The 25029-nt window shown below is 45.4% G+C and overlaps 1 protein-coding gene across 25 annotated transcripts in view; it reads right to left on the bottom strand.

Moving 5' to 3' along the window:
- Positions 1-25029, bottom strand: part of LOC146195028 (uncharacterized) — a 413834-nt gene that overhangs the window by 325986 nt on the left and 62819 nt on the right. For 24 of the 25 annotated variants that reach the window (XM_084597638.1, XM_084597655.1, XM_084597631.1 and 21 more), the window contains one exon: positions 17036-17074. The exons of the other annotated variant lie outside the window; for it this stretch is intronic. In XM_084597638.1, the coding sequence (XP_084453764.1) occupies positions 17036-17074 (39 nt within the window). The remainder of the gene's footprint in view (positions 1-17035; positions 17075-25029) is intronic. 25 annotated transcript variants of the gene reach the window in all.

Here is a 25029-nt window from a genome sequence, read left to right as displayed (position 1 = left end):
GTATTCGTCGACGTGCCGGGGCCTACCTGAAATAACCGGCGCGTCGGCAACTGAAGAGCACCCTATCCGCCACACAGGAACAGGGGGGGGGGGACCCTCCCCTCCTCTTTCTGCATGGCGGCGACGGTGTTCTATGCAGTCACGTTATCTTGACTCTCTAGCGGCGTCAGCGGCATCCAGTGGTATCAGTCGGTCGCTGCTAGCGCTGGGGGGATGAAAGGGGGGCGGAGCAGGTTACGAGGCCGACGCCGACGCCGACGCCGACGCGAAACCCAGGAACGGACGCCAAAGAGCTGCGCTCTAAAAACTGAGCGCGAAGTCATGGAGGCATACTTCATTAGGAAGGCCGGTCAGGATTGCGTCAGCGTACCTTCTATCAACCTTCTTGAAAGCGAATTTGAATTCCTTGATGGCCACATGTAGGTGTTTTAACCCTTTTTGCTTTATTACCACAAGCAACCGGTTGCTGACTGATATGAAACGAGTTATCGTCTGTGGAATTTCTTTTATTACTTCCCGGTTTCTGGTGTGTTTACTCCCTTGATTTTCTCATTCTTCATAACTGTTCTTCCACTCACCCATCCTGATTATTCTTGCTTAGCACTTCAATGTTTTAGCGGGGAGCGGGGAGTCACGTTATCTTGACTCTCTAGCGGCGTCAGTGGCATCCAGCGGTATCAGTCGGTCGCTGCTAGCGCTGGGGGGGGGGGGGCGGAATTGGTTACGAGGCCGACGGCGACGCCGACGCGAAACCCAGGAAGGGACGCCAAAGAGCTGCGCTCTAAAACAAACGCTAAGCTTACAACTATAGAGGTATTTTATAACACAGAGGATTTACAACAGATCAAACACCAAATTGTTCACCGGGCACTGTTGCAGTCCGGCGCCTCGGGAGTCACGATGTGGCCGCCATGCAAAACGAGCGCCGCTCCATCGCAGGTCCGTGGGCTTGCCAGCAGCGGGTGATCCCCGGGAGTCCAGCGGAAGCACAAGCCGACATGCCGCAACCACTGACTGACTGACTGACTGACTGACTGACTGACTAACAAGCGGTGCGGACTCTTTAGATAGGGCGCGCCGCGTCTGTCTGTTACACGCGCCAAAGCTAGCGCGCACACACACTTAGATTCGCTGGTTAGAACGCTCTCTGTTCCTCCCGTCGAGCCGCGCGTCTTCATTGGCTAGGTCCCGTAGAATGTTCTCGAAAGGTCGGGCAAATTCCAATCCAATGAACCACCGTCATTCCCTGACAATGGGAAAGAGGATGACGCAACGCGTACAAAGCTACGCGCTGCTTTTCTCTCCATGCGGCGCCGCACTGGCCTCGCGCTGCGCCGGCTTGATAAAAATGTGCGCCGATTTCGTGACAGCCGCGCATGACGTTATCTTCGGTGTTGACTTTTTGCGCGAGGGTGGTGCGACTTTAGACTTTAGTGCCGGTGAAATTTGCAGCCGAACATAATCCCCGCATTAGTAGATAACATGTCTCAGAGTCATCAAGGGGTTCTCGTCTTGAAGGAAGATGTGCTGCTGCCTGCGATGACGGCGACGTTTCTCTTCGTGAAGTCATCTGAATCCTTCATGGGTATACACTGAGTAGTCGTCGAGCCAGATGTCTCGAATGGAGAGAAAACAAAATAATTTGGTGACACGCTCCGTCGTGGAGGCGGAGAATGGTCGCGCATAGCTCTGTGCTGTGAACGTGTCAGAAGAGCGTGTTCGTCTTCCTTCTGGTTTGACACTCGCGGGATTTGAGAATTATGTGACTCATACCGTTGGAATTATTTCCGACGGAAGAGGAGCCCCGAAAGACAACTCTGAATATTGTGCTGAGTTTTGAGGGCATGGTAAACAAATCTCTCTCATCTAGTGAATGTCGTATTCTGCAAGGCATTTTGACAACTCAAAGTCGCTGGAAAGACACTACGATCTGCATCATCGTGCAGTTGCTTACTCCCCTGGAGACTACGTATGGCTTTGGACGCCTATTCGCAAGCGAGGATTATATCAGAAGTTTCTCTGCAAGTACGATGGCCCCTTCGTCGTGTTGGACCAACTGAATGACGTGAATTACGTTATCACTAAAGTCACGACGGAATACCGCCGATCCTGCAAGACACAATTTGTTCACGTGGCTCGCCTGAAGCGCTGTCATCTCCCATCTGCCTAATTTTCTCGAGGACGACAATCGTTTGCCCGGCAGGAATTGTTACGCCGCGTAGAGGCGCACTGAGAAGCAGAAAAAGCAGAAGATGCGGCGGAAGCGAGGCACGCGCAGAGTGATCCGGGTTTTTCTGAGCCGTGTGCATCTGTCCTTCATACGAAGTTCACCTGTATTAAAACCATTTCTTCCGTTACAATATCATGGTGTAGCCTGAGCATAATATCTTGCGTTCTAAGATGTTACTTGAACCCTATGACCTTCCGGGGCCATAGCTCATTCTCCGCTATATATCTCGTCAGTCTTCTGCGAATCACATGTTCGAATAGTTTACCTATACATGATGTCAGTGATATTGGTCTCAAATTATCGACCATCGGAGGTTTTCCGTGTTTGGGTATTAGCACTATCTCCGCAAATTTTCATTTTTTGGGGATTTCCTTTGTATTCAAGCATCTCTGCAAAATGTTACTTAGCACCACTATCGAGTCGTGATACTAGTTCCTTAACACCTTGTTTTTTATTCCATCAGGCCCTGAGGCAGATTTTGTCTTTAATCTACGGATTTCAGCCACCACTTCAGCACCGTTATGGGGACATCTAAGCGCTGGTTTGGGTGTCCTTTGCTGCATTCTAATATATCTTTCTTTACTTCTCCAAATATATTGATCTTTGTGTACTTTAAGGAAGTCATATCGCTGCTTCATGATGGTGTCTGGCCTTTATCAACCTAACGGAAGCTTGCGTTTTAGTTTTATCTGTACCTAGCAGATGTCGCATTATGTTCCATGTTTTAGCGATACCCAATTCGTTTTCCATTTTATTGCATATGTCTCCCCAGTTTTTCTCGCATAGGTTTTGCGCGTGGTCTTCTATTCCTATGTTAGATTTCGCTATCCTCCTTCCAAGAAACCTGTTTCATTTTTGGTCCTTAAGTCTTTTTTCGAGACTCTGCTTGGCTTCCCACATTTGCAATAGCCGGCTGTCTACCACCTCTGGAACATCCTCCCTCTGCACAATTTGGTGTGCTTTTGGACGTCTCGTTCAAGCCTGTTACACCACTCCTCGATTCTGTTTATAGGTGGAATTTCCTCGGCGGTTCTTCAGTCTCTAAACCTGTCCCACTCAGTGCTTTTTCTTTTCTTCATTTGTCGCGATTTCGGCCCTCCTTCCATAATAATTACTATGATATAATGGTCGCTGCCTAAGTTTACTTCCAGATTGTACTACTCGAGATCATCTTTGCTCTTTCAAAGTGTGAGATCCGGAGATGTGTCTTTGCTGACACTATTTTCTCTCTTCATCGGAAGGTCTGCGTGGTTATTCAGTGCCTTGCTCCTGAATATCGTCCTATAGTTGCCTGCTTTTGAGGCATTATCTGTTGTATCCCCATGCTTCATGTTTGGCACTGAGTAATCTTGTATTAGTAGCGGTTGCCCTTCAAAAATATTTTTAGCTTTTTTTATTAATGCTCGGAATTGGAACTTTTTCTGCTTTGGCGAGTTGCAAACTTTGAGCATGAAAATATTCGGCTCTGTGATGCTCCCGTCTAATACCTCTACAAAAACGTGTTTTATGTCCCTGAATCCTATGTTGTGCTCCAGAGCTGCCATATTTCTTTTTACCTGCGTTGCCACCCTCGTTTGGTCTCCTTTGTTACTATGGAAAGCTTGAAATCCTGCCAATTTCAAAGAACCACCGTTTCCTGCAGCTCTATTGCAAGAGGTTATTTGTCTAATCCCAGGTAGCACAAAGTGGGCTATGAAGGGGGGCCCCTGGTGGGTCCGATGTAGGTAACGCAGGAAAGCCCCGGTGCGCTCAATGTGGTTGCTGCAAGAGGGGCCGACGTAGAAATGAAGGGGGCTGTCGACAAAAAGGCCCAATGGGCCCCGCTAGGGACCGATGCAGGCAGCCCTTGCGGGGCTGCCCACATTTTTCCCGCATTGCTAAAAAGGCACATCCCACCAACTCCCCACAATGGTCCTACTTTGAACAGATTCGGGCAGCCGCACTGGTTCAACATTTATTTTTTTTATTTCGGTTAGCCCCTCAGATAATGAATGACATAGGACCGATGCGGGCTCTATAGCGCAAGCCGCACTTTGGCTTGGCCACATTATTCTCATAGGGGTCCGACGCAGGAAATTGATGGTAAGCCCTTGTCCACGTTTTCTCAATTATTATTTATGCACATTTCATTATTTTATGCAAGTAATTATTTTATGCATGTCCGCCCTTTCTAAACCACCACAATAATAAATTTTGCAATAATTCTTGACATTAATCTAGCCTAAATAACTTCGTGTATATCTTGTTCAGGCTATGGAGATGTGTGTTCTGAACAGTTGTGTTGTGCTGTGTTGGTTTTTTTTGGCGCATAACCAACTAAGGCTATCATGCGCCAAGAGCAAGGCTTTTTTTTGTGTGTGAAACAAAGGGGGAAAACGCGTGTGTTCTAACTAGAGTCTGTTTATAAATTATTTACGAAATGGGTTGTGCTGGTTCTTATGGCGCATAAGCTGCTAATGCAATAATGTGGATAGCATGAGGTTTTAATTTGTTTACTGATGCACACTTCATTTATTCTATAGTTTGCATAAGACATTTGCTTCTTTTGGAAAACTGAAAACGAAAGATAAATCTACAAGTGCATCTTCACCTAAAATCAGTTTTGGGTGAAAAGGAATGTGTTGTTTGTAAAATGGGGTTAAATAATTTTTTCTTAGTGTTTCGAGAGCTGTGCATGATAATAAGACGTGGTTAATAGTTAGTTGTTCTCCACATTTTTCGCATTGAGGTTTGTCTGTTTTTGTCAACAGAAAATTGTGTGTCAGGTGTGTGTGTCCAATGCGGAGGCGGCATAGTATTACTTCTATGAAACGTTCCTGATGCCGGCACGACATCCATTCTCCCAAAATGGGCTTTACTAGGTTTAGTTTGTTATCCACTTTACTATTCCAGGAGGACTGCCATTTCTCTTTTAGTTTGTGGTGTACAAGTTTCATACAGCCTTTGTAAGGTATGTTTATACTCTTTTATTGGCTTGTCACGGGCTTTAGCAGCGCATGTGTCTGCTCTCTCGTTGCCTTTAATGCCCACGTGACTCGGGACCCAACACAATTTTATGTTATTTCCTCGAGCAATGGCAGTTGTTATACTGTGTATTATGTCTCCCAGTAAAGGAGCGGCTGCATTTCTTGGATTTAGAGCTGTGAGGACGGCTATGGAGTCTGTGTAAATAATGCTGTTTGTAACATTCTCTTTTATTATTTTCTCTACGGCAACATAAATGGCGCGGGATTCAGCAGTGAAACTAGATGCGCAGTATGGAAGTCTTATTATTTCCTCGGAATCTCCTCGCACGACTGCACTTCTAGTGTGCACAGCTGTTTTCGATCCATCGGTATAGAACTCTGTGAAGCTTCTGTATTTTTCCTGAATATTAAGGAATTCCTGAATAATGTGCTCCTGTGGGGTTTTAGTCTTTGGAAACTGTGTGAGAGTGAGATCACAGATTGTGCAAAGATTGCACGATGGCGGTAGAGGGCTGTTTTTAGCGATATCCGGTAATGTGTCCAGAATATGGAGTTCGCCACATATCTCTTCAAACCGCATTATCAATGGCCTCGTTGACTTAGGCCTATTTGTGAAAATGACTCTGAAGGGGCAAGCTGTGATTATTGAATAGCACAAGTGTTTTTTCTGTGACTTTATTCTGAGGACATATGCGCTTGTAAGTAAAGCTCGTCTATCTTTCAGTGAAGGCTCGTTAGTTTCAACATAGAGGCTACGCACAGGACGTCGTTCTGTATGCACCACAGGCAAGGCGGAGGCCTAAGTTATGCACTCGATCGAATTTCTTTAAATATGATTGCCTAGCTGATCCATAAACTATGCTTCCATAGTCCAAAGAGAAGCGCACAACAGAGCGATATATATGCAAAAGGCATGCCCTATCAGATCCCCAATGTTTCCGTGAAAGACTTTTAGGATGTTTAGGGATTTGGGGGCTTTCTTCTTTAGTGCTGGTATGTGAGGGAGAAAAGTGAGTTTTTTTGTGAAAAGTAATGCCCAAGAATTTATGGTTATTGTTTATGGGCAATTTGATTTTGTTTAGGTGTAAGGTAGGATTGGGCTGTATGGCTCGTTTGAGCGAGAACATAACTGCCACTGTCTTCTGCGGAGAAAATTTAAACCCATTTTCACTGGCCCATTTTGTTAGCTTATTTATTGGTAATTGCATCTGTCTCTCACATGTGGACATGTTGCATGATGTGTAGGCTATTTAAAGGTCGTCGACATTTTGTGAATACATTATGGAATTTGGTATTACTTTACTAATCGTATTCATTTTTACAACGAAAAGTGTGGTGCTTAAAATGCACCCTCAGGGCACACCATTCTCCTGCAGAAAGGTTCTTGATAAAGTGGTCCCAAGACGTACTTGAAACGACCGATGTGACAAAAAGTCACTTAAAACCTTTAGCATTCTGCCACATATGCCTAAATCTGCTAGGTCGCGCAATATCCCATACCTCCAAGTTGTATCATATGCTTTCTCAAGGTCAAAGAAAACGGCAAGGCAATGCTGTCGGTGTATAAAAGCCTCTCTGATTGTGTTTTCAAGACGCACGAGATGGTCAGTTTTCGAGCATCCTTTTTTAAAACCGCACTGATGAATGTTTAAATGTTGATGAGATTCTAAAACAAAAGTTAGTCTGATGTTTAAAACACTTTCAAAGGATTTTGCTAAACAGCTGGTGAGAGCAATGGGCCTATAACTACCGGGAGATGTCGGCTCCTTTCCGGGTTTTAAAAATGGTACGACAACAGCTTTTTTCCACGCCTCTGGCAATTTTTCTAGGACTCATATTTTGTTAAAAAATTTTAATAGTGCCTCTATGGCAGGTTCGGATAAGTGGGCGAGCATTTTGCAGTGAATTTGGTCAGGACCAGGTGCAGTTTGTTTACCGGCAGCTAGGACATTTTGTATTTCTTGTAGTGTAATTAAGCTATTATATAGGGTTCTTTTGTACCACTACTTGTAGGAAGTTTTTGTTTCTCTGCTGTGTTTTTGTGTTTCAGGAATGTTTGAGTGTAGTGTGATGAACTAGAAACTGCAGAAAAGTATTCACCTAAAATGTCGGCCTGTTCTTGTATAGTTGTCTGTACTCCGGGGGCTGTTAGAATTGGAATGGTAAATGGAGAGTAGCTGCCATTTAGCTTACTAACCTGTTCCCACATTTGTTTTGATGTTGTTGAGCTGTTTATAGCAGTTACATAGTTCAGTCAGGAGGCTTTTTCGGCGCGGCGGCGGATATAGCAGGCTTTTGCTCTTGCTTTTTTAAACTTCACGAAATTGTCCTGTGTTGGGTATCTGCGAAAAATTCCCCATGCTTGGTTTTGTTTTTTTTTTGCTTGTTTACATTCTTTTGAATACCAGGTTTTGTAATTTTGTTTCACCACTCCTCAGGACTGAGGAATTGCTATATGTGCTGCCGTAAGGATACAATTTGTGTAAGCATCATTTAGTTCATATATATTATATTTATCTGGAGTAATTTTTTCTAGGCTGGCCTTCTCTCGGAACAGTGCCCAATCGGCTAAATGCAGCTTCTAGCGTCGCGGCTTGGATGGGATGATTTGTGGTGAAGATGTTAAGCTGATTAGTATAGGTAAGTGATCACTTCCGTATGGATTATCTAAAACGTCCCATTTAAAATCTGTAAAAATTGATGGTGAGCTGAGGGATAAATCAATACAGCTCATTTTGCCTGAACTAGATGAACAGTAGGTTGGTTTCCCGGTGTTAAGGAGACCGATATTATTACATAGTATACAATCCTCGATGATTTCGCCTCTCGTATCTGTTTTTCTGCTGCCCCAAAGGATAGAATGTGCATTAAAATCTCCTACTATTAAAAATGGCTCTGAAAGCTGCTTTAAAAGTTCTTCTAATTCATAACTACTAAATTTAGGGTGTGGCTCTAAGTATATGCAGGACACAGTTATAGTTTGAAAAGCCTGTAAGGTTACCACTATAGCTTCAAACTTAGTTTTAAGTTTGTGTTCTCGAACTGCTACTCCATTTTTCACTATGATGGCAACGCCACCTGAGAGCCTGAGAGCTTGCTCTCGGTCGCGACGGAAGATTGTATAATTTTTGAGTGCGTTCTTATGTTTGAGACCTAATTTTGTCTCTTGCAACCACAAGGCTCATTACGGTCCTGACTGCTTTGGCTACTGTAGAGATCTGTATAGAACTCCTCGGCTACTTTGACTATCTTGTCCATATTAGTGATGACATTGCCCGCCTTGTCCCTTATCGCATACATCTGGTTTTTGCCTATGCCCAATTTCTTCTTTACCGCTTTAAGGCTTCCCCCGTTCTTTACAGCATGCTCAATTTTCTCCATGTTATACTTCCTTATATCGGCCACCTTGCGCTTATTGATTAGCTTTGATATCTCGGCCAATTCGATCTGGTCTGTTGGATTGGAAGCTTTCATACTCTGCCGTTTCTTAATCAAATCTTTCGTCTCCTTAGACAGCTTACCGTTATCCTCTCTAACTATCCTACCGCCTACTTCTACCGCGCACTCAGTAATGATATCTCTGAAATTATTGTTCCTTGCCTCTAGGGTAATGTCGCCATCCTCAGTTAGAGCTGAATACCTATTCTGTAGCGAGATCCTGAACTCTTCTGCCCTCCCCCTCACCGCTAATTCGTTGATGGGTTTCTTTCTTACTAATCTATTGCGTTCCTTCTTCAGATTTAGGCTAATTCGGGACCTCACCATCCTGTGGTCACTACATCGAACTTTCCCGATTACCTCTACATCCTGCACAATGGCGGGGGTTGAACACATTATGAAGTCGATTTCATTTTTAGTGTCTCCGTTAGGACTTTTCCATGTCCATTTTCGGTTCTTCCGTTTGCTGAAGAAGGTATTCATGATTCGTAAGTTATTGCGCTCTGCAAACTCAACTAGTAACTCCCCCCTGCTATTCCTAGAACCAATGCCATAGTCACCTACTGCCTTGCCTCCTGCCTGTTTTTTCCCTACCTTGGCATTGAAGTCGCCCATTAGTACAGTATACTGCGTCTTTACTTTTCGCATTGCCGATTCTACATCTTCATAGAAGCTTTCAACTGCATGGTCATCATAACTACATGTAGGTGCATAGGCCTGTACAACCTTCAGTTTATACCGCTTATTAAGCCTAATTACGACGCCTGCAACCCTCTCATTAATACTATAGAATTCATCTATATTACCCGCTATATACTTATTGACAAGGAAACCTACTCCTAGTTGTCGCCTCTCTGGTAAACCTCGATAACACAGTACATGCCCATCCTTCAGTACAGTATATGCCTCATTCGGCCTCCTAACCTTACTAAGCCCTATGACATCCCATTTCATGCCCTCTAGTTCCTCTAACAGCACTGCTAAACTAGCTTCATTAGCTAGGGTTCTAGCATTAAACGTTGCCAGGGTCAGTTTCCAATGGCGGCCTGTCCAGCGGAGCCAGGCTTTCTTAGCACCCCCTGCTGCGTCACAGGTCTGACCGCCGCCGTGGTCAGTTGTTCCGCAGCCGCTGGTGACTGAGGGCCGGGGTTTTATGGAGCTTATCATAGGAGGTTGTGGCCAATTACTGCACCAGGGTGGCCAACTCCTGTTCTGGTGAGGCAGTGCGTTGCCGGAGGTGTTTACCGGCATCAGGTCGCACCCCAAATCTGTATATGCAATTCCATCGACACGCGGATTTTTTTTTTTTTTTGTCATCCGGTGGAGAATTGCGCGGCACCGGGATTTGAACCCCGGTCCTCTTGCATGCGAGGCGGATGTTCTACCGCTACGCCACCGCTGCACCGCTGCAGTGGTGAGTGAGTGGCCAATAAGTGTTTTATGTCATTCATATTAGTTAAAAGTCCTCTGCAGTTCCATTGTAAAAAAGCCATTTTGTATTAAATGAGTAGAGAAAGCTAAGTTTTGTTTTCAGGCCCTCTGATTCTGGGCTTTTCTCGTTTTTGTCGATCCAAGGAGCTGCGCCGTCCGTTTGACGTCGACGGCAGAGGACTGCCTTGGCTTGTGTCCATCTCGTCTTCTGACACGCTGGACGCCCGTGCGGACCGCACAGGTGCGTTTGTATTTCCCCTCACCGCGTGGTAAGAGGCCTTGAGGCCGCCTAACCTGGGGGTCTGCGCAGCCTGTTTTTCTGGTGGTGGCGCAGCGCTGGCCGCAGGCACCAAGGGCACGGATGGCCCTGCTCCCGGTTCACTGTGTGAAACCTGGGCAGGTGTCAGAGTCTGTTGTGGCTCAGTGCCCTGTTGTGCCACAACAGAATAGGCAGGTTCTTTTGACAGAACATGATTTCGTGCTTCCCGGAAAGTTATGTTTTCTTTGACCTTGATGGTAATGATTTCCTTTTCCTGTTTTCATATTGGGCATGTGCGTGTATAGGCAGGATGACTACCCTCACAGTTGGCACACAAATGTGTCTGAACCTCACATTTCTGGGAATCGTGTTCATGGGAAGCACATTTTGCACATCTCGGCTGGACGCGGCAGGTCTGGGAGCCGTGACCATAGGGTTGGCACTTGAAACAGCGGCGAGGATTTGGAATATATTTCCTGAGTTGAAGTTTCACATAGCCGATTTCGACTGATTCGGGGAGGATACTTTGTGCAAATGTCAGGAAAAGGTGCTTGGTCGGAATCTCGTTGTCATAACGCCTCATTTTTATTCTATAAACATCTGTTACGTTTTGGTCTTTGAGGCCTTCTAGAAGTTCCTCTTCGGTTAGGGATCTGAGGTCATCGTCAGAGATAACTCCGCGGACAGTGTTCAGAGAACGGTGTGGACTGATGGTCACTGGGATTTCTCCAAAAGACTTTAATGTGGACAGTTTTTCATGTTGATGATTATAGAAGATTTCTAACAAAAGGTCTCCGTTCGGAAGATTTTCACGTTGTAACCCTGACCTATTTCTTCTGTCAGTGTCTTGGTCACTATGAAAGGTGAGATTTGTCTAGCCGTTTTCTCGGCGTTGTCACTGTGTACTACATGAAATCGTGGGAACCTGTCCGAGTTTTTCAGGAAGAATTTAGAGGTTTCGTCGGTGCGACCCCTTTTTCGGGATGGATCATGCGAGAGTAAAGAAGCCATAATATAATGTTGATGTGCGGCCAGAGTGCAGGCCGCCCAACACCGAGCCCGACAAGGGGAAGGGACAGGAGCTTCCGAGGAAGTCCAGCCCACGCCAGCCTTACACCCTGACTATAACCAAATATGGCGTAACACAGGGTGGTTAGCCACACAAGGTTAACCCTTGCCGCCTGGAAAATGAAAAAACCAAGAAAAGAGGAGGAGACAGAACAGCTGTAAGCAAGAGGACAGGAAAGCAAAAGATGGAGGGGAGGACAGGAAAAGGCGACTGCCGATTTCCCACCGTCGGGTCAGGCCGCAGGTGCCGTCTATGGGAAACGTGGGACAAAGTGGTGTGTTGCCTCCGCCGAGGGGCCTTAAAGGTCCAAACACTCGGCATCGGCTCAACCACTAGTATCCCCTTTTCCCCAGACACGACGATGCCACGCACGGCTAAACGTGGGTGCTCGGGGTCCGTGGTGTCGCACAAAACACACAAACACCGGCTTTAACCGGTGCCCCCTGCGGGTGTTCTGAACAGTAATTTAGTGCTGAGTGTTGCAGGCTATCCACAGCAACCACATTAGGAGCAACAGTTAGCAATCAGTATGTTTTAGTATTTTTAGCGCAATTTGCATGAGGGCGAGAACTAAAGCCACGTAATATTTCTAACCGACTAAACATGGCAGCAACTATTATACAAATCATCTATAATAGTAATATAGGGCAGTATCTAATACAAATAAAGGTTGGAAAGAATCATTACACAATTGCACGCACGCCTTGTAGCCCCATTGTGGCCGATGTGGGACCTACAGAATTTTTGTGTGGGCAGCCCCAATTAGGCTGGGTGTTGTTTTTGAACGTAAAGCCCACTTGCTGTTGCACGTGCCTTCAAATTCACCACAAGGGACCGATTTTGGTACCATGCAGGCCTGCCCGCCTTCCAGCCCCATTACAGCCCATGTGGGATATAAAGCAGTTTTGTGCGGGCAGCCCCAAGTGGGCTGGGTGTTTTTCTTTTGAGCCTAGAGCCCACCTGCGGTTGCACGTGCCTTCAAATTTCCCACAAGGGACCAATCTTGGTACTATGAGGGCACGCCCGCCTTCCAGCCCCATTACAGCCTATGTGGGACTTAAAGCGGTTTAGCTAAGGCTGCCTCATTTGGGCTTCACGAGGGCTTGCCCAAAATGAGGTCTTATTCATATTTCACCTGCCCTCAAGTAATCTACATGGGGCCGATTGGGGCAGCATGTGGGCATATCCATTTTTTTTGCCCCACTACGGCCGATGTAGGTCCCACAAAGAATTTATGGGGGCGGCCTCATTTCGGATGTATGAGGGCTTTACCATAAAGAGCCCACATTTAGGTTGGATTGCCGTTAAATATCCGACAAAGGCCTCTTGCGGTTTGGATACAGGAATGTGCTCTGCATTAGCTCGAGGAACGCCGCTATGGGACCCATGCAGAAGGAACAGGGGCAAGCCCAAATGGGGCTTGCCCACATTTGCTCCATCGGGGACGGATGAAGGTTTTATGATGGTTGCCCCAGCCTCACTTGCCTACGTCCGACCTACTGGGGCCCCACATCCTGTGCTACCTGGGATTGTTTAAGATGCTGCTGTAGCACTGGCCTCTTTCTGCTAAAACCTCAGCAATTCCACAACCAGATTTAATTGTAATTTCCTTCGTTCTGTTCATTTTGAAGCTGAAGTATCCCTTCTGCTTTTTGCTGCCACTCTTTGTTGGCTGCCACCTCCACCTGCATTAGGCTAATGTTCTCTGCTTGTTTTTGCTTCCCTTAATTTAGCTTCTGGATATGTACATTTATTTGTGCATTCATTAGTTTCGTAAAATCTGTGAAGTTTGTGATCACACTCTCTAGCTTCATGAAACCATTTTCCAGTCTTGTGACCCTAGTTTCCATGTTTGGCGAAGACCCCGCGTCAATGTTTTTGATTTTTGCCGGCAGCGGTTGTATAGGTCTCACGTCCTTTTTACTATTAGCTCCCGCCTCATTTTCTGCTACTGTTCCGGCTACAGCTGTGAGGTGTTACGTCTGTGTTTATGCCTGCGTTGGATTGAGTCTCTCTTGTTCTTTTACCTCTCTCTTTTGCAAACTTAAAAATGGCAGCACGTGTAGAGAAAACGCCTTCGTTTTTATTATAGAGAAAAACCGTTTATATTTGTTTGCAACGACAATTTCTGAACTTAGAGTATGACACCTAATCAATTTTTGCAGATCATCAAAGCAACCTAGAAGAATGTAGACTGCAGAAAATGAAACAAGAGACATTTATGCGTGTTATTGCAGGTGCCAGGAGTAAGCGTTAAAAGACAGTCAAATGCTTAGATCAAATATATGATCATGGGAGAATCCTGCTTGTACATAAAAGCGTTATATATATTTCAATGTTATGGTGAAGAGGCAAATGTGGCTAGTAAGCTAAACAGAGTGGTACGCAAAATTATCTGCATTCAAGTATGCTTACGGCCTGACTCAGCATCACCAGTGTCGTCAGGACTAAGATGTGGATCAAAAAACCAGCTAATCACAGTTATAGAAGTTTAAAAGCAAAAACTGAACGTTTATAAAGCAAACGTTCTTACTATATTACCTATAATAAAAATCATTATTTCCCTTCAAACAGTGCAATGACAGAGTGACAAATTATAATATAGCGGGTAAACAACACACCATAGACGTATTATGTGGGTAAACAACATATCATTGACATATTCTGTTTTATTTGTAAAGCTACGGTTAAGACGTTTCCGGAACATTAATTCATGAAAGGTTTGAACTGCGGTACACACTTGGTATAATTCACATCCACACCGCAATAGCACTTTACAATGGCAGTGTAGGACTGCCTTACGCGTGTAGGTATACCTCGTGAAGATCCCTTACGAGCATGGCGCTTTTCCTCAGATAAATACCAGGTTTTGTGAAATTCACCATTTTGTAAACTAGGTACATTATTCACAGAACAGACTTCTAGCAGATTGAGTTTTAATTCTACGCAGCCCTTTTTTATTAATGCATTCCTTCTATCTTGAAGCACAGTCAGCATTTTTCAATTGAATCGGTGGCTGTTTGATATCTAAATCGTGCCATGTTTGTCTCGAAGTTCGTCGCCAGCCTTGGCAATGAACCAATGATATTATCCGCTGTTAAAGATTGACTATCGAGGCGGTCCTGCACATAACGCAGCTGACGTCTTTCACTCACAAATGTAGGACCTTCACATAGGAGATGTTGTATTGTCTCTTCGCTGGCACAATTTTCACAGGCAGGGCTGTCGACCGTTCCAATCTTGAAGGCATACTTGTAGGTGAACGCAACATCTCTTCACGTCCTCTCTCTCTTACCCTCTTTAATCTCCTTATTCTTTTCCTCATTATAGGGTAGTAACTGGAAGCCTTTCTGGTTATCATCCCTGACATAGGTGCTGATCACTGTCGATCTAGCTGCCTACTACGTCGAATATGATTCGTAGAACATCTGTTCTTTTTGGACAATTCATGAAATTCACCTGTCCTTGGAAACTGATGCCATTAAATGCCGCAGTCAAACTAGAGTCCTCAGACTCCTCATACACCAACTGCGACATTACGACACAATACTTGCCAAGCTCCGGCAGGTCAAGAAAGAGGATAGTGGAATAGTCCGTTTTGTTGCCAAGATGGACGGATGGTTGAGATCAAGCACAGTCTATCTGCTGCCAAACGTATTCGTGATCATCGAATCTTGACTCCCCAGTGTGAAGGGGATGTCCACAAAGTAATCCTCCGCAAAATATGAAACGGTCACTACAGCTCCTGGTCTCTACGGCTATTACCCGCCGCATGGCTCTAGGTGTTTTTAATACTTTCAGGGAGCTTCGCGAGGCCTACCTCACCATCGAAAACACGCATCTCACAAAGTCACGGTCGCGTCACTGCCTCGCAGCCCGACTTACGTTCCAACACACACAACTCACAGAGGAGAGATGTAGCATCATTGCACAATAAAGACGTGCCTCAACGCGTCGATTTTTCACCCACAAACATATCAAGGGGATCACAATGGCTGGCATCCGGCAGGGTATAGACTTGACTGTTTTATGGAAGCATACCAGGAGTGTTCTACTTGGACGCCGCCGGCCGTAACCACATGGGAGTAGTACAGGATTGCTGTCATCCTCGCGGGAAAAGAGTAGACAGACCTACATACAAAGCCAAGTCCCTATATCGCCATCGCAGCCCACTATACTGATACAAATACATAATCAACGATTTCCGAGAAACATGTAGAAACGTTCAGAAAGGGCAGACTGTTGCCCTACATTACCGTGTCTTTACATCTGTAGTGGAGACTTGGACCCCGCGTAACGATGTCTCATTCGTGGTTGGTGTCAACAAGGTCTCCACGGTAATGAGGCAGCCAATACACCCACGCGCATGCTCTCTCTCCCTGCATTTTCTGTGAGACGACGCGAACCAGTACTCCAACTGCAATCCGGGTGACACATAAGAAAAGATAGGTGTGCTGGGTATTCCGGCATATGCTTTCTGATACAATGTGCCCAGCCACAGCAAAACATTTTTATACAAATTGAGTAGGTGGTGGTCGCATTTCAGAAAGATGTCTGCTATTTGCCACATGGTGTGGATATGCCAAAAGGATCAATCCTACCCCTATCCCAACCTCAGCCGAGTGAACTGAGAGGCGATCCTACCCAGCTGCTGCACTGTCGATGCCCATATTGTCTTGACGCAGCGCGCACATGCTTCGCCAACCACCATTTGAGTGCCTGACTAGATATCCCACCTAGCGATTATAAGGACGCTACCTATCAACTCACTTCACCAAACATATCTTTATGTATTTATTATAATAAATGTTTTTACCATTACCTACAACTTTCGACGATCATAATGTCTAACGCGGACGCTCGATGTAGGATATTTTCATCCGCAAGTTATAAAAGTGTTCCTAACGCCAGTTAGTTTCTATCTGTGTACTACTAGCGTAGGATTGAAGTACGTGTACAAAGTGACCCACGACGAACGCGATAGTGGGCGTGTGCTTTTAAATGCGGGGAATGCAAGCCTTCCATGCACGCCGACGTCACGCAATATTATGGTCGCGATAGAACGTTAGTCATTTTCGGAATCAGGCAATGCATCTATGAGGTTACTTGCTATGCAGCGAGCTGCAAAATAGTTTCCTGCTTGGCACTGGGCAGCCGGCTAGCACTAGTGCACCGTGCAGCTGTATGGTTTAAGTTGATATTCTTGGCATTGTACGGATTTCATCTAACTGGCCCGTTATGTTGTGCTGCGTTAGTGGAGTGACCATGTGGGCGAAAAATTGATTTTCACAGACATGACATTATATGTTTTCATACAAAACTCTTTATACGTTTGCTTGCAAACTACTTTCGGAACATGGGATTTGAGGCGAACCTTAGATTTGGGTTTTTATGGCGGAAACTGATGAAGAAAATTATAGATTAGCAAATAGAACGAGCGACAACTGTATATCCACATGGGGCGCCAAATCACAAGTTTAATAGTTGATAAGGGCTTGTCAGCACAATAAAACAACTGAAACTGATTGCGTGCTTTCAGTTGTCTGTGAAGGCTCAAAAATATATTAATATTTAAAGTACAAAACGACGTAAAGAGTGCGCCAAACTTGAAAGGTGACATTGCGATCATGAAACATGCTCACCTGCAGAAGTTGCCTCTGTGACGTCCTCAATACCCCATCCTGCATTGTAAAATAAATGTTTCCAGTGTTTAAAAATTTGAACAGGTAAAAACTGCCAGTTTACTTTTTTCTCAACTGAGTGAGACAAAGAAAATCAATTTAATTGTGAAGAGCTCTAGAGCACTGATTTTCATTATATAGTAACATGTGTAGCTTAATTTTCATCGAACTCAAAACAATGCTATTAAAAAAATATCCTGTTGATAAACATTTATTTTTTTTTAAAAACTGCTCCTTAATCGCTTTTAACAAAGAATTCCTTACCACGCCTTGGTTGTGCAGTGGTTAGCGCCACTCGACAGCATTGCCTAAGGATGCGGTATCGCAACCCTGTCATGGCAGCCGCTTTTTGAACAATACGTTTGCTGTGTGATTTGCTGTGCTGCGCAACAACCACAGGTGGTATAAATTTCCGCAGCCCTCTACTAAGGCTTCTCTTATAGCCTGAGCCGCTTTTGGATAGTAAACCCCCCATAGCTAACGAAACCAAACATTCCACCTGCGGTAATGGTCAGGCTAATGTATTTCATAATAACGCAGGCCGCGGTTCTGCCCAAGCAGAAGTGTTGCAGAAAGAGCGTCTTTATAGTGCGCATAAGGATGCCAATGTCCGTGAGTTCAACGTATGACATGCAGATGCCTCGATGCTTAAAGGAGTGCGGAAAAAAAGATTATTTTGAGGAATTGAGCTCTTGCATGAAACGAGCCTATGACTTTAAAATGGTTGATGCCTGACGACCTTTAGTGGGGGAAGTAATTATTTAACTTTTTGCAACACTTTTCTCATGGCAGAGGAAGTACTGGAATGGTAGCTGCGTTATTTCCATTCGTGCTTGGACTGGTTCCCAATTAAGTGCTTGGCGTTTTTGGAGTTACTGACGACGTAGGACTGTAGTCTGAGGAGAAAATCTGGCGGCGAGTCCCTTTATCCGCTAAAGCACGGCAATAACTTTTTTCATAGTACAGCTTCAACCTATATTCTGCGTTCTTCATGACAGGGAGAACGAACCTTGCATAAGCCTCGAGTCTAGCAACGATGGGGGTATATTTCAGTCTTTTGCTTACAATAAACATAACTGTAACTTGCATATATGTTCCCTCTGATCGTACGTTCCACAGTTAAACTTTGTAATTGTCATGATGTCCAAATATTTATCCGAATTACTATTGCTAACAAAACGAGAAGATAAAATAAGGAAAGAGGATCATTTTTGTGGCAATGTACATTGAAACTGTTTTTCTGAAATTAATTTACATTCTTTAGGTTCGTACCAATCCCCCATTTTACAAAGATTTGTACTGGGCAAAAAATTAGAAGCTACATCGTTAATAGCCGTATAAACAATACAGTACTCAGCAAGTTGGCATGTTCACATGCACACCCCGAATAGCGCTCATGTTGACGCAGTGCTTTAGTTGTATTTCATCTAGAAGTGTGCACAGGCCGAAATTTTGAGCCCGAGCCCGGCCTGGGCCTGACTCCACAGACCCGAACGCGGCCCAGTCTGATTCGGATAGAGACTGAGACCGGCCCGGCCCGGCCTGGCGCTTAGATTTAAGGCCCGAGCTCGACCCGGCCCATCATGCTATAGTTGCAGTTGAAGCGATAAAAAAGAATATAATTTCGAGGTGACAAGTTTATCAATATATTGAAATACTGAGTTCCCATTTTTAAAACGCCAAATTTTCTGAATTAAAGGACACGGGCCTTACGCAGAATTACGTATTGTGCAAAAACAGTGTGTTATTCATAGAATTGAGGCGTCTACAGCGCCCTTGGATAATGAACCCGACAGCGCTGAACTTTCTTTCGGTGTACAACTTCTGGCTGGAGTGACTAACACGTTATTTGATAGGAAACCAAGTTTTCGGTAAGCAGCTTGGTAAGATGCGGCGTATTCTAAACGCTTAGCGTGCAGTTAGGTTTGCAGGTCGTCGGGCTGTTGGACATGTACACACTGCAACAACCACAACCAAGTCTAACTCGCAGTATCACTGTAATCGCGCTTTCGCAATTGTTGTGTGTGTTCGGGCTGTCCGGCCCGGCCCGGCCGAGAAAAATATTACTTGGTCCGAGCCCGGCCCGAGCCCGGCCCGGGCCCGAGCGGAAGGGCTGCCGAGAGCCCGGAACCGGCCCGCGGGCCGGGCCGGGTACGGGCTTTTGGGCCAGCCCGACCCCGTGCACAGCTCATTCATATACATATTTCTTTTGGCTACTACTAATTACTACATTTACTAGCGAAATACTTTTCACTCTGGCCCTCGCGAAATTCACAATGATGGGAGCTAGACATATCTGGCAGTATATCAATATTCAGTGGATATGATTCCGTCTCAACAGAGATAATCTGATGAATGCAATAGTACATTTTTGTGATGATTCTAAAATTATATATTTTTTTGTTTGTACACCGTGAAAGTCTGGGCTGACGAGTGTAAACATTTAACAGTTCTGCAACATCTGCTCTCCGCGCGCGTTTTTCAAATCTATCCCCCAGTGCATCCTCACAAGCAATATGCACACGGTGCTTGAAAGCTGCACATACAAGCTAGAAGGTTGCCGATAGCCACACGCAAGTGGGATCATGCATCCGATCAACATGGAGCACAAAAATACACTTTGAAGTGCTCGGTGCTTCCTCAATTCAAACTTTAAACCTGGACAGAAGGATTCACTTGTTTCCTGTAGTACTACAATAAAATGTAACGAGGCTAGCGGAAACATGGTAAAGACGTTCACAGAACTTCAGCTAGCGATTGCTTTCCAGAGGATAATTTGATTACATTAGTAAACAGAGGCGATAATTCCTCGTTAAAAAAGTGAATATATTGTTTTTTTTTTCTTTTTTTTTGTTACGTCTTTATTTCTGCTTACGGTAGGCGTTTGCCTTGCGGCAGAACTAAGTTGCTTCATGGATGTAGGGGTGGGGGAGCGGTCAAGGGTGGCGGTGGGGGTGAAGGTTGGGATAGATATGAGGGACCGGTGTCCACTTCTGCCTCGAGGTAGGGTCGTCCCGAGGTCGGCTCCGCGAAGTAATGGCCTGGTCCTTCTCCTTCCTTGAATTAAGAAAGAAAAGTTCGCCAGAGCCGGGTTGCGTCTGATGGCCCGATGTGCGATAGGGGATCGACCCATGCCTGCAGGGTTGCAGGTTGAAGCCCGCCCAGGGACTTGAGTGCTCTCTCCCGTACTGCGTCAAAAGTAGGGCAGCTCCACAGGAGATGTTCGGCCGTGCCTCTGGCCGGGCATGTCGGGCACTGAGGAGAAGGGTATACTTGCGGGTTTATGATGTGCAGCTTCGCGGTTGACAGAAGCTGACCAGTCTGGGCTCGGCGAAGGAGTACTGCCTCCACTCTCCGGAATGAGCTATCTGGGCGGCGATATAGTTGCTCAGGGTTGGCCAAGTGCTGGAGTATGCTTCGACGATAGCGTTGTGCTCGATGCCATGTCTCCGCCCTATCCATATGAGGCGTCGACGGATGCGTAACGTCCTCAGGGCAGCGCGCGCAGCACCTCTTTCGGCCCCTTTGCCTGGATCCACATTCGTTTCCGCTTCGTGGCCCCCCTGAATTTATTGTTTATGGGCGACATCAGCGTTAACCCCCACAAAGTTGTCATGATGGGCCATAATGAAAGCAAACTATTCTTCCAGGTACTTGTAGCGACATATGTAGGCGGCTATGATCACGGAGGATTGATCGTAATAACGTAGGAAAAAATGATGACAGTAAGTGGTACGCTAAAGTGTGGTATTAGAAATGAAAGTAATAAAAACAAAAATGTGTAGGTTATATGGTCAGCCTCGGATATGTCGAAATAACAAAGGACAATGTGCGGTCAAAACACTCATTAACGACATTGGCCTGATTGGTGACAGCTTGAAAATCTGTAATGGGCAGGGCTGTGAATGAGTATTTACTCCTAAAACTAAGACACGTCCCCCACTGCCTCTAAGAAGGAAACGGTACCCTATTGCGCAAGAATATTGCAAACTGGAATCGTCGGCCTCATCTGAAGTGGCGCGTGAGGTAAGAAAGATTATTTGTGCTTGTTCTATGAGATGCTCAATGGCAGCAACAATGTAAATATTGCAGGGTTATATTAGAAGGATGCGACCAAAAAATGACCAGGGGGTCGCTTAAGCTTGCTGAAGTGCAATAATGCGTAGCCTATCGGATTCTGCCCGACGATATGCTAGCCGAAATCGGTCGTGCTCGTCGAGACGCTAATGTCAATAACCCATCGGAGTATCTTAAACGGAAGCCCAGTGCAGATGGAACTGCAACAAGTCGACGACGTTCTCTTCAAAGCCGAAGAACGTGTTGCAGACACAACTTGATGACGATGACCATGTTTACTGCCCAGCGCGATACTGTGCTTTAGATTTACACAAAATGTGACCGGCTGCACAAATATTCTAGTGCTTTTCTTCCCTAGGAAGTAGGAGCTAATCTGCTCATTCTGACGCGGATTGGATACACAGCGGCGGCAAAGCTTCTTTATCACATGATAGTTCGTGCGGACACAGTCTGTCGACAAATCTTGGCAACACACCTTGTACATGAATGCAGTTCGCAATTCTTGGATACGCCACTCTACAGCTAGGACCTACTTTCAAAAAAATACGTGCATGAACATTGAGGTAAATATGGCCATGGAAGTGGTAGGAGCAGATCCGAAAATCGAGCTTACGCATTTTAGCGTGCTAAAAGACGCGCTGAATATGTATGCGACAACACTGCTGGAAAGCCACGATCAGGAGTAGCGGCTCTTCATTCACTGGTGCGCTTTATGATGGATTAAAGGGCAACTCCGCCAGTTTTTTCATTATTTTGTGTTTTGAGTTGATTTACATTCTCGGCAGTTCCTGACTCTAACACAAAAAACTGTTTTTCGAAATTCCGATCAGAAGTATTTTTAAAAAGGGAAAACAGCGAATCGTAACCGAAACTGCTTTCACGGCCAGAAGCGACGTCCCAGCTGACAAAATGGTGACGTCGCACTCAGGATTAGAAAAACACTCGTACGTGCGCTGGATGGTGAAAATAAAGTATGGAAATCAGGACGCGTTGCATAAAATGTCCGATTTAGTTCCATATAAGCCTTACAATTTAACAATCACGAGGGAAGTGGACAGTAACGCCAGTATACTATTTTTGAGAAACTCTGTGCTGCCCGCAGAAATCTTCTCAACTTAAGCCGTGAAAACGGCATATTTTAAAGCCGTGTGGCGCGTGAACGGATTATTGTACGGTGCCCAAATTTTGTAGAATGTGTCAGAACGGAGAGGAGAACCTATGGTAAAATATTTATTAGAATATTGGAATGTCAAAAAACATCCAGAGTTGCCCTTTAAATGAGCGGCACTGCATTGCAGTGGCATACCACTAATAGTAGAAGACGTTCGGAGCGACGCAAAATAAAAACATTTGTGAAGAGGAAGAAATACCTGTGAAAAATTTCAGTCAGTGGCACTATTATCGCTGCAAGTGTTCGACCTGACTGCCTACGGGCTCCGTTCGCCACTGATCTTCCCAGACCCAGTAACATCAAATAAGTCTCATCCTACATTTGGTGGAGGTGCTGGGTGAAAAACATTGCTCCTGGAGCTCCGCAACAGCACTCTACTGACACCCACTATGCCTCAGGACGTTAGACACGAAGCTGTGCAGGCGGGCCCGGCTGACATCTGTGCCGGCTCCCTTCGCCAGCGAGAGCCAGTAATCTTCAGCGCGACCGACGACCATGACGTAGAAGATTGGCTCATTCTTCAGCGAATGGCTGAGCCTTAATACCAAAAGGGAAGACGACGACAAAGCTTAACAATGTCATATTTTATCTTACCGGCCTGGCTAACCTGTGGTACCAGAACCACGAGGGGGGTATCCGAATTTGGGCCACCTTCAAAACGACGTTCTGAGATGTGTGCGGACGTCCGGAAATTAGAAAACTCCGTGCTGAACAGCCCTTGCTTGAGCGGTCGCAGCAGGCGAAAGCTTTACGGACTACATAGAAGATATCGTCGACATATGCACGCGGGTGAGCCCCAACATGTCGGAAGTTGAAAGGATCAAGCTCATATTGAAGGGCATATTCGACGCCGCTTATCAATGTTGATAGCCCGTGACTTGCGCACAGTTGCCGAAGTCTTCACGCTCTGCCAGAGATTTGATGAGCTGCTCAAGCAAACGGCGATGGCTCGTCAGCACCCAAAGCAAGTGAAATAGCTTGCCTGATTGACGCCTGCCACCGACAGCTCCTCCCTGCTGCAGTAGATAAAAGATTTCCTTCGTTAAAAGGTGACACATCAGCTTTTACTTCTCCTAGCTTGCAAGAACAGCCACCGTGTTTACCCCCTGCCATCTGTCAACTCATTCAAGAGCAGGTTCCTGACGTAGTCCCGTTATCCCATCCGCTACCACCTGTCGCCGCTCCATGGCAGAAGTAGAATTGTGGCGAAGACTGGATCCAAAAGCGGTTCAGCGGTACCGCAGCATAGGCACAGGTCGGGGGGCCAAGCACTCAGAGTAAGAAATTATACTACTACAAATTAAAAAGTATCAATCAACATAAAAAGAATAGACATTTTGATAACTTTGCTTGTCAATGAGGTAAGGTATTTTATTAAGAAATTCTTAATTAAAAAAAATATTTGAACACTCTTATAGAGCACTCTTGATGTTGAATCGGTCGTGACGAAATTTTTCGGGCCGTGCTAGGTTCTTGCGACGTAGGCAACGAGAGGTAACCAAGGCAACGTAGATCACGAAGCTGACGAAGCACGAAAGGGTTTATTATCGCTGTCTGCGGCACGTCTATTGTGGTACGGGCCTTGGTGTGCCCGGGAAAGCGTACAAATTTAGTTCGCAAGTTTGAAAACATCCCTTTTGCGAAGGTTTCGACGTTTTCGGCGTCCTTGCTGGTCGCTGCTCTGTCGCCGTTTGCGTAGATTTAATATCCCCCTGCAGCCGTGTTTTTTACTTTCGTCCCCTTCGTGGTGCTGGCAGTGAGAAGTCTTTTTGCAGCATTTTATTGCGCTTAGCGTTTTATCGCAATATGAGCCCGCCCAAAGTGAGGAAGCGATGCTATGTGGTACGCTGCGACAGCGTGGACTCAACCGTCGGTGGCTTATTACACCGCTTCTTGGCTAACTCTCACCGGTGACCAGATCTGAAGGTTGCACACAAACTCAATGTATGCTCTAATGCTCCTGTGTTAAGCATGTTGGTTAATGCTAAAGCTGTCAGGACTGGTGCAACTTTGAAATTGTTTTGACAACTGCTGTATACTTTCTGCTGAATAATTTAAATGTGAAGAGTAATCTTAGTGCTCAAATGCTCCACATATGTTTTGATGCGCCTACTTTCATGACAGTTTTATTTCAATTGCAGTTGTCATAGCTTTGTTTTCTGTACATACATGTTTCTGGGGATATTTTGTGGCAGGCACTTCAAGCCGTTTTCATGCCTTGGCTGTGATCATATTGAGATTAGCCCGTTTAATCAGCGCTACTGTTTGTGCTGTTTGCGACATGCATTTTTATTGTTGTGATTTGTTGCTGTATGTTATTGCTTGATATAATAAACCATGAATATGAAAACCATAATTGTTTACTTGGTACACTCTGTTGTGAACTGGGCACGACTGCCCTTTTGCACCAGTGTTTCTTGACCGCACCTTACTGTGCTGAGGGACAAAGTAAATGGCCAAAGTATTTGCATGACTTGCAGCAGTATTTGTGTTATCAATTTGCCTGCGTGGTCTCTATTTGGAAGTGTTGCTGCCTTTCTATGCCGCCACCTTTGCCAACCACTTTCATTCTACCGGAGCAACTGCTTATAAACAAGGGCGTAAACAAGAGAAACTGGTGTTCTTTTAGGTGGCAAAGGTTGGCGGGCGCTAAAAGGCAACAACCTTCAAAAGATGCAGGCTCTTCAATGCAACGCGGCGGTTTTTT

This window comes from Amblyomma maculatum, chromosome 3, assembly GCF_055883805.1.
Source record: "Amblyomma maculatum isolate TAMU_Amacu chromosome 3, ASM5588380v1, whole genome shotgun sequence".
NCBI classification, from domain to species: Eukaryota; Metazoa; Arthropoda; class Arachnida; order Ixodida; family Ixodidae; genus Amblyomma; species Amblyomma maculatum.
This window is presented reverse-complemented; position numbering and strand designations above follow the sequence as displayed.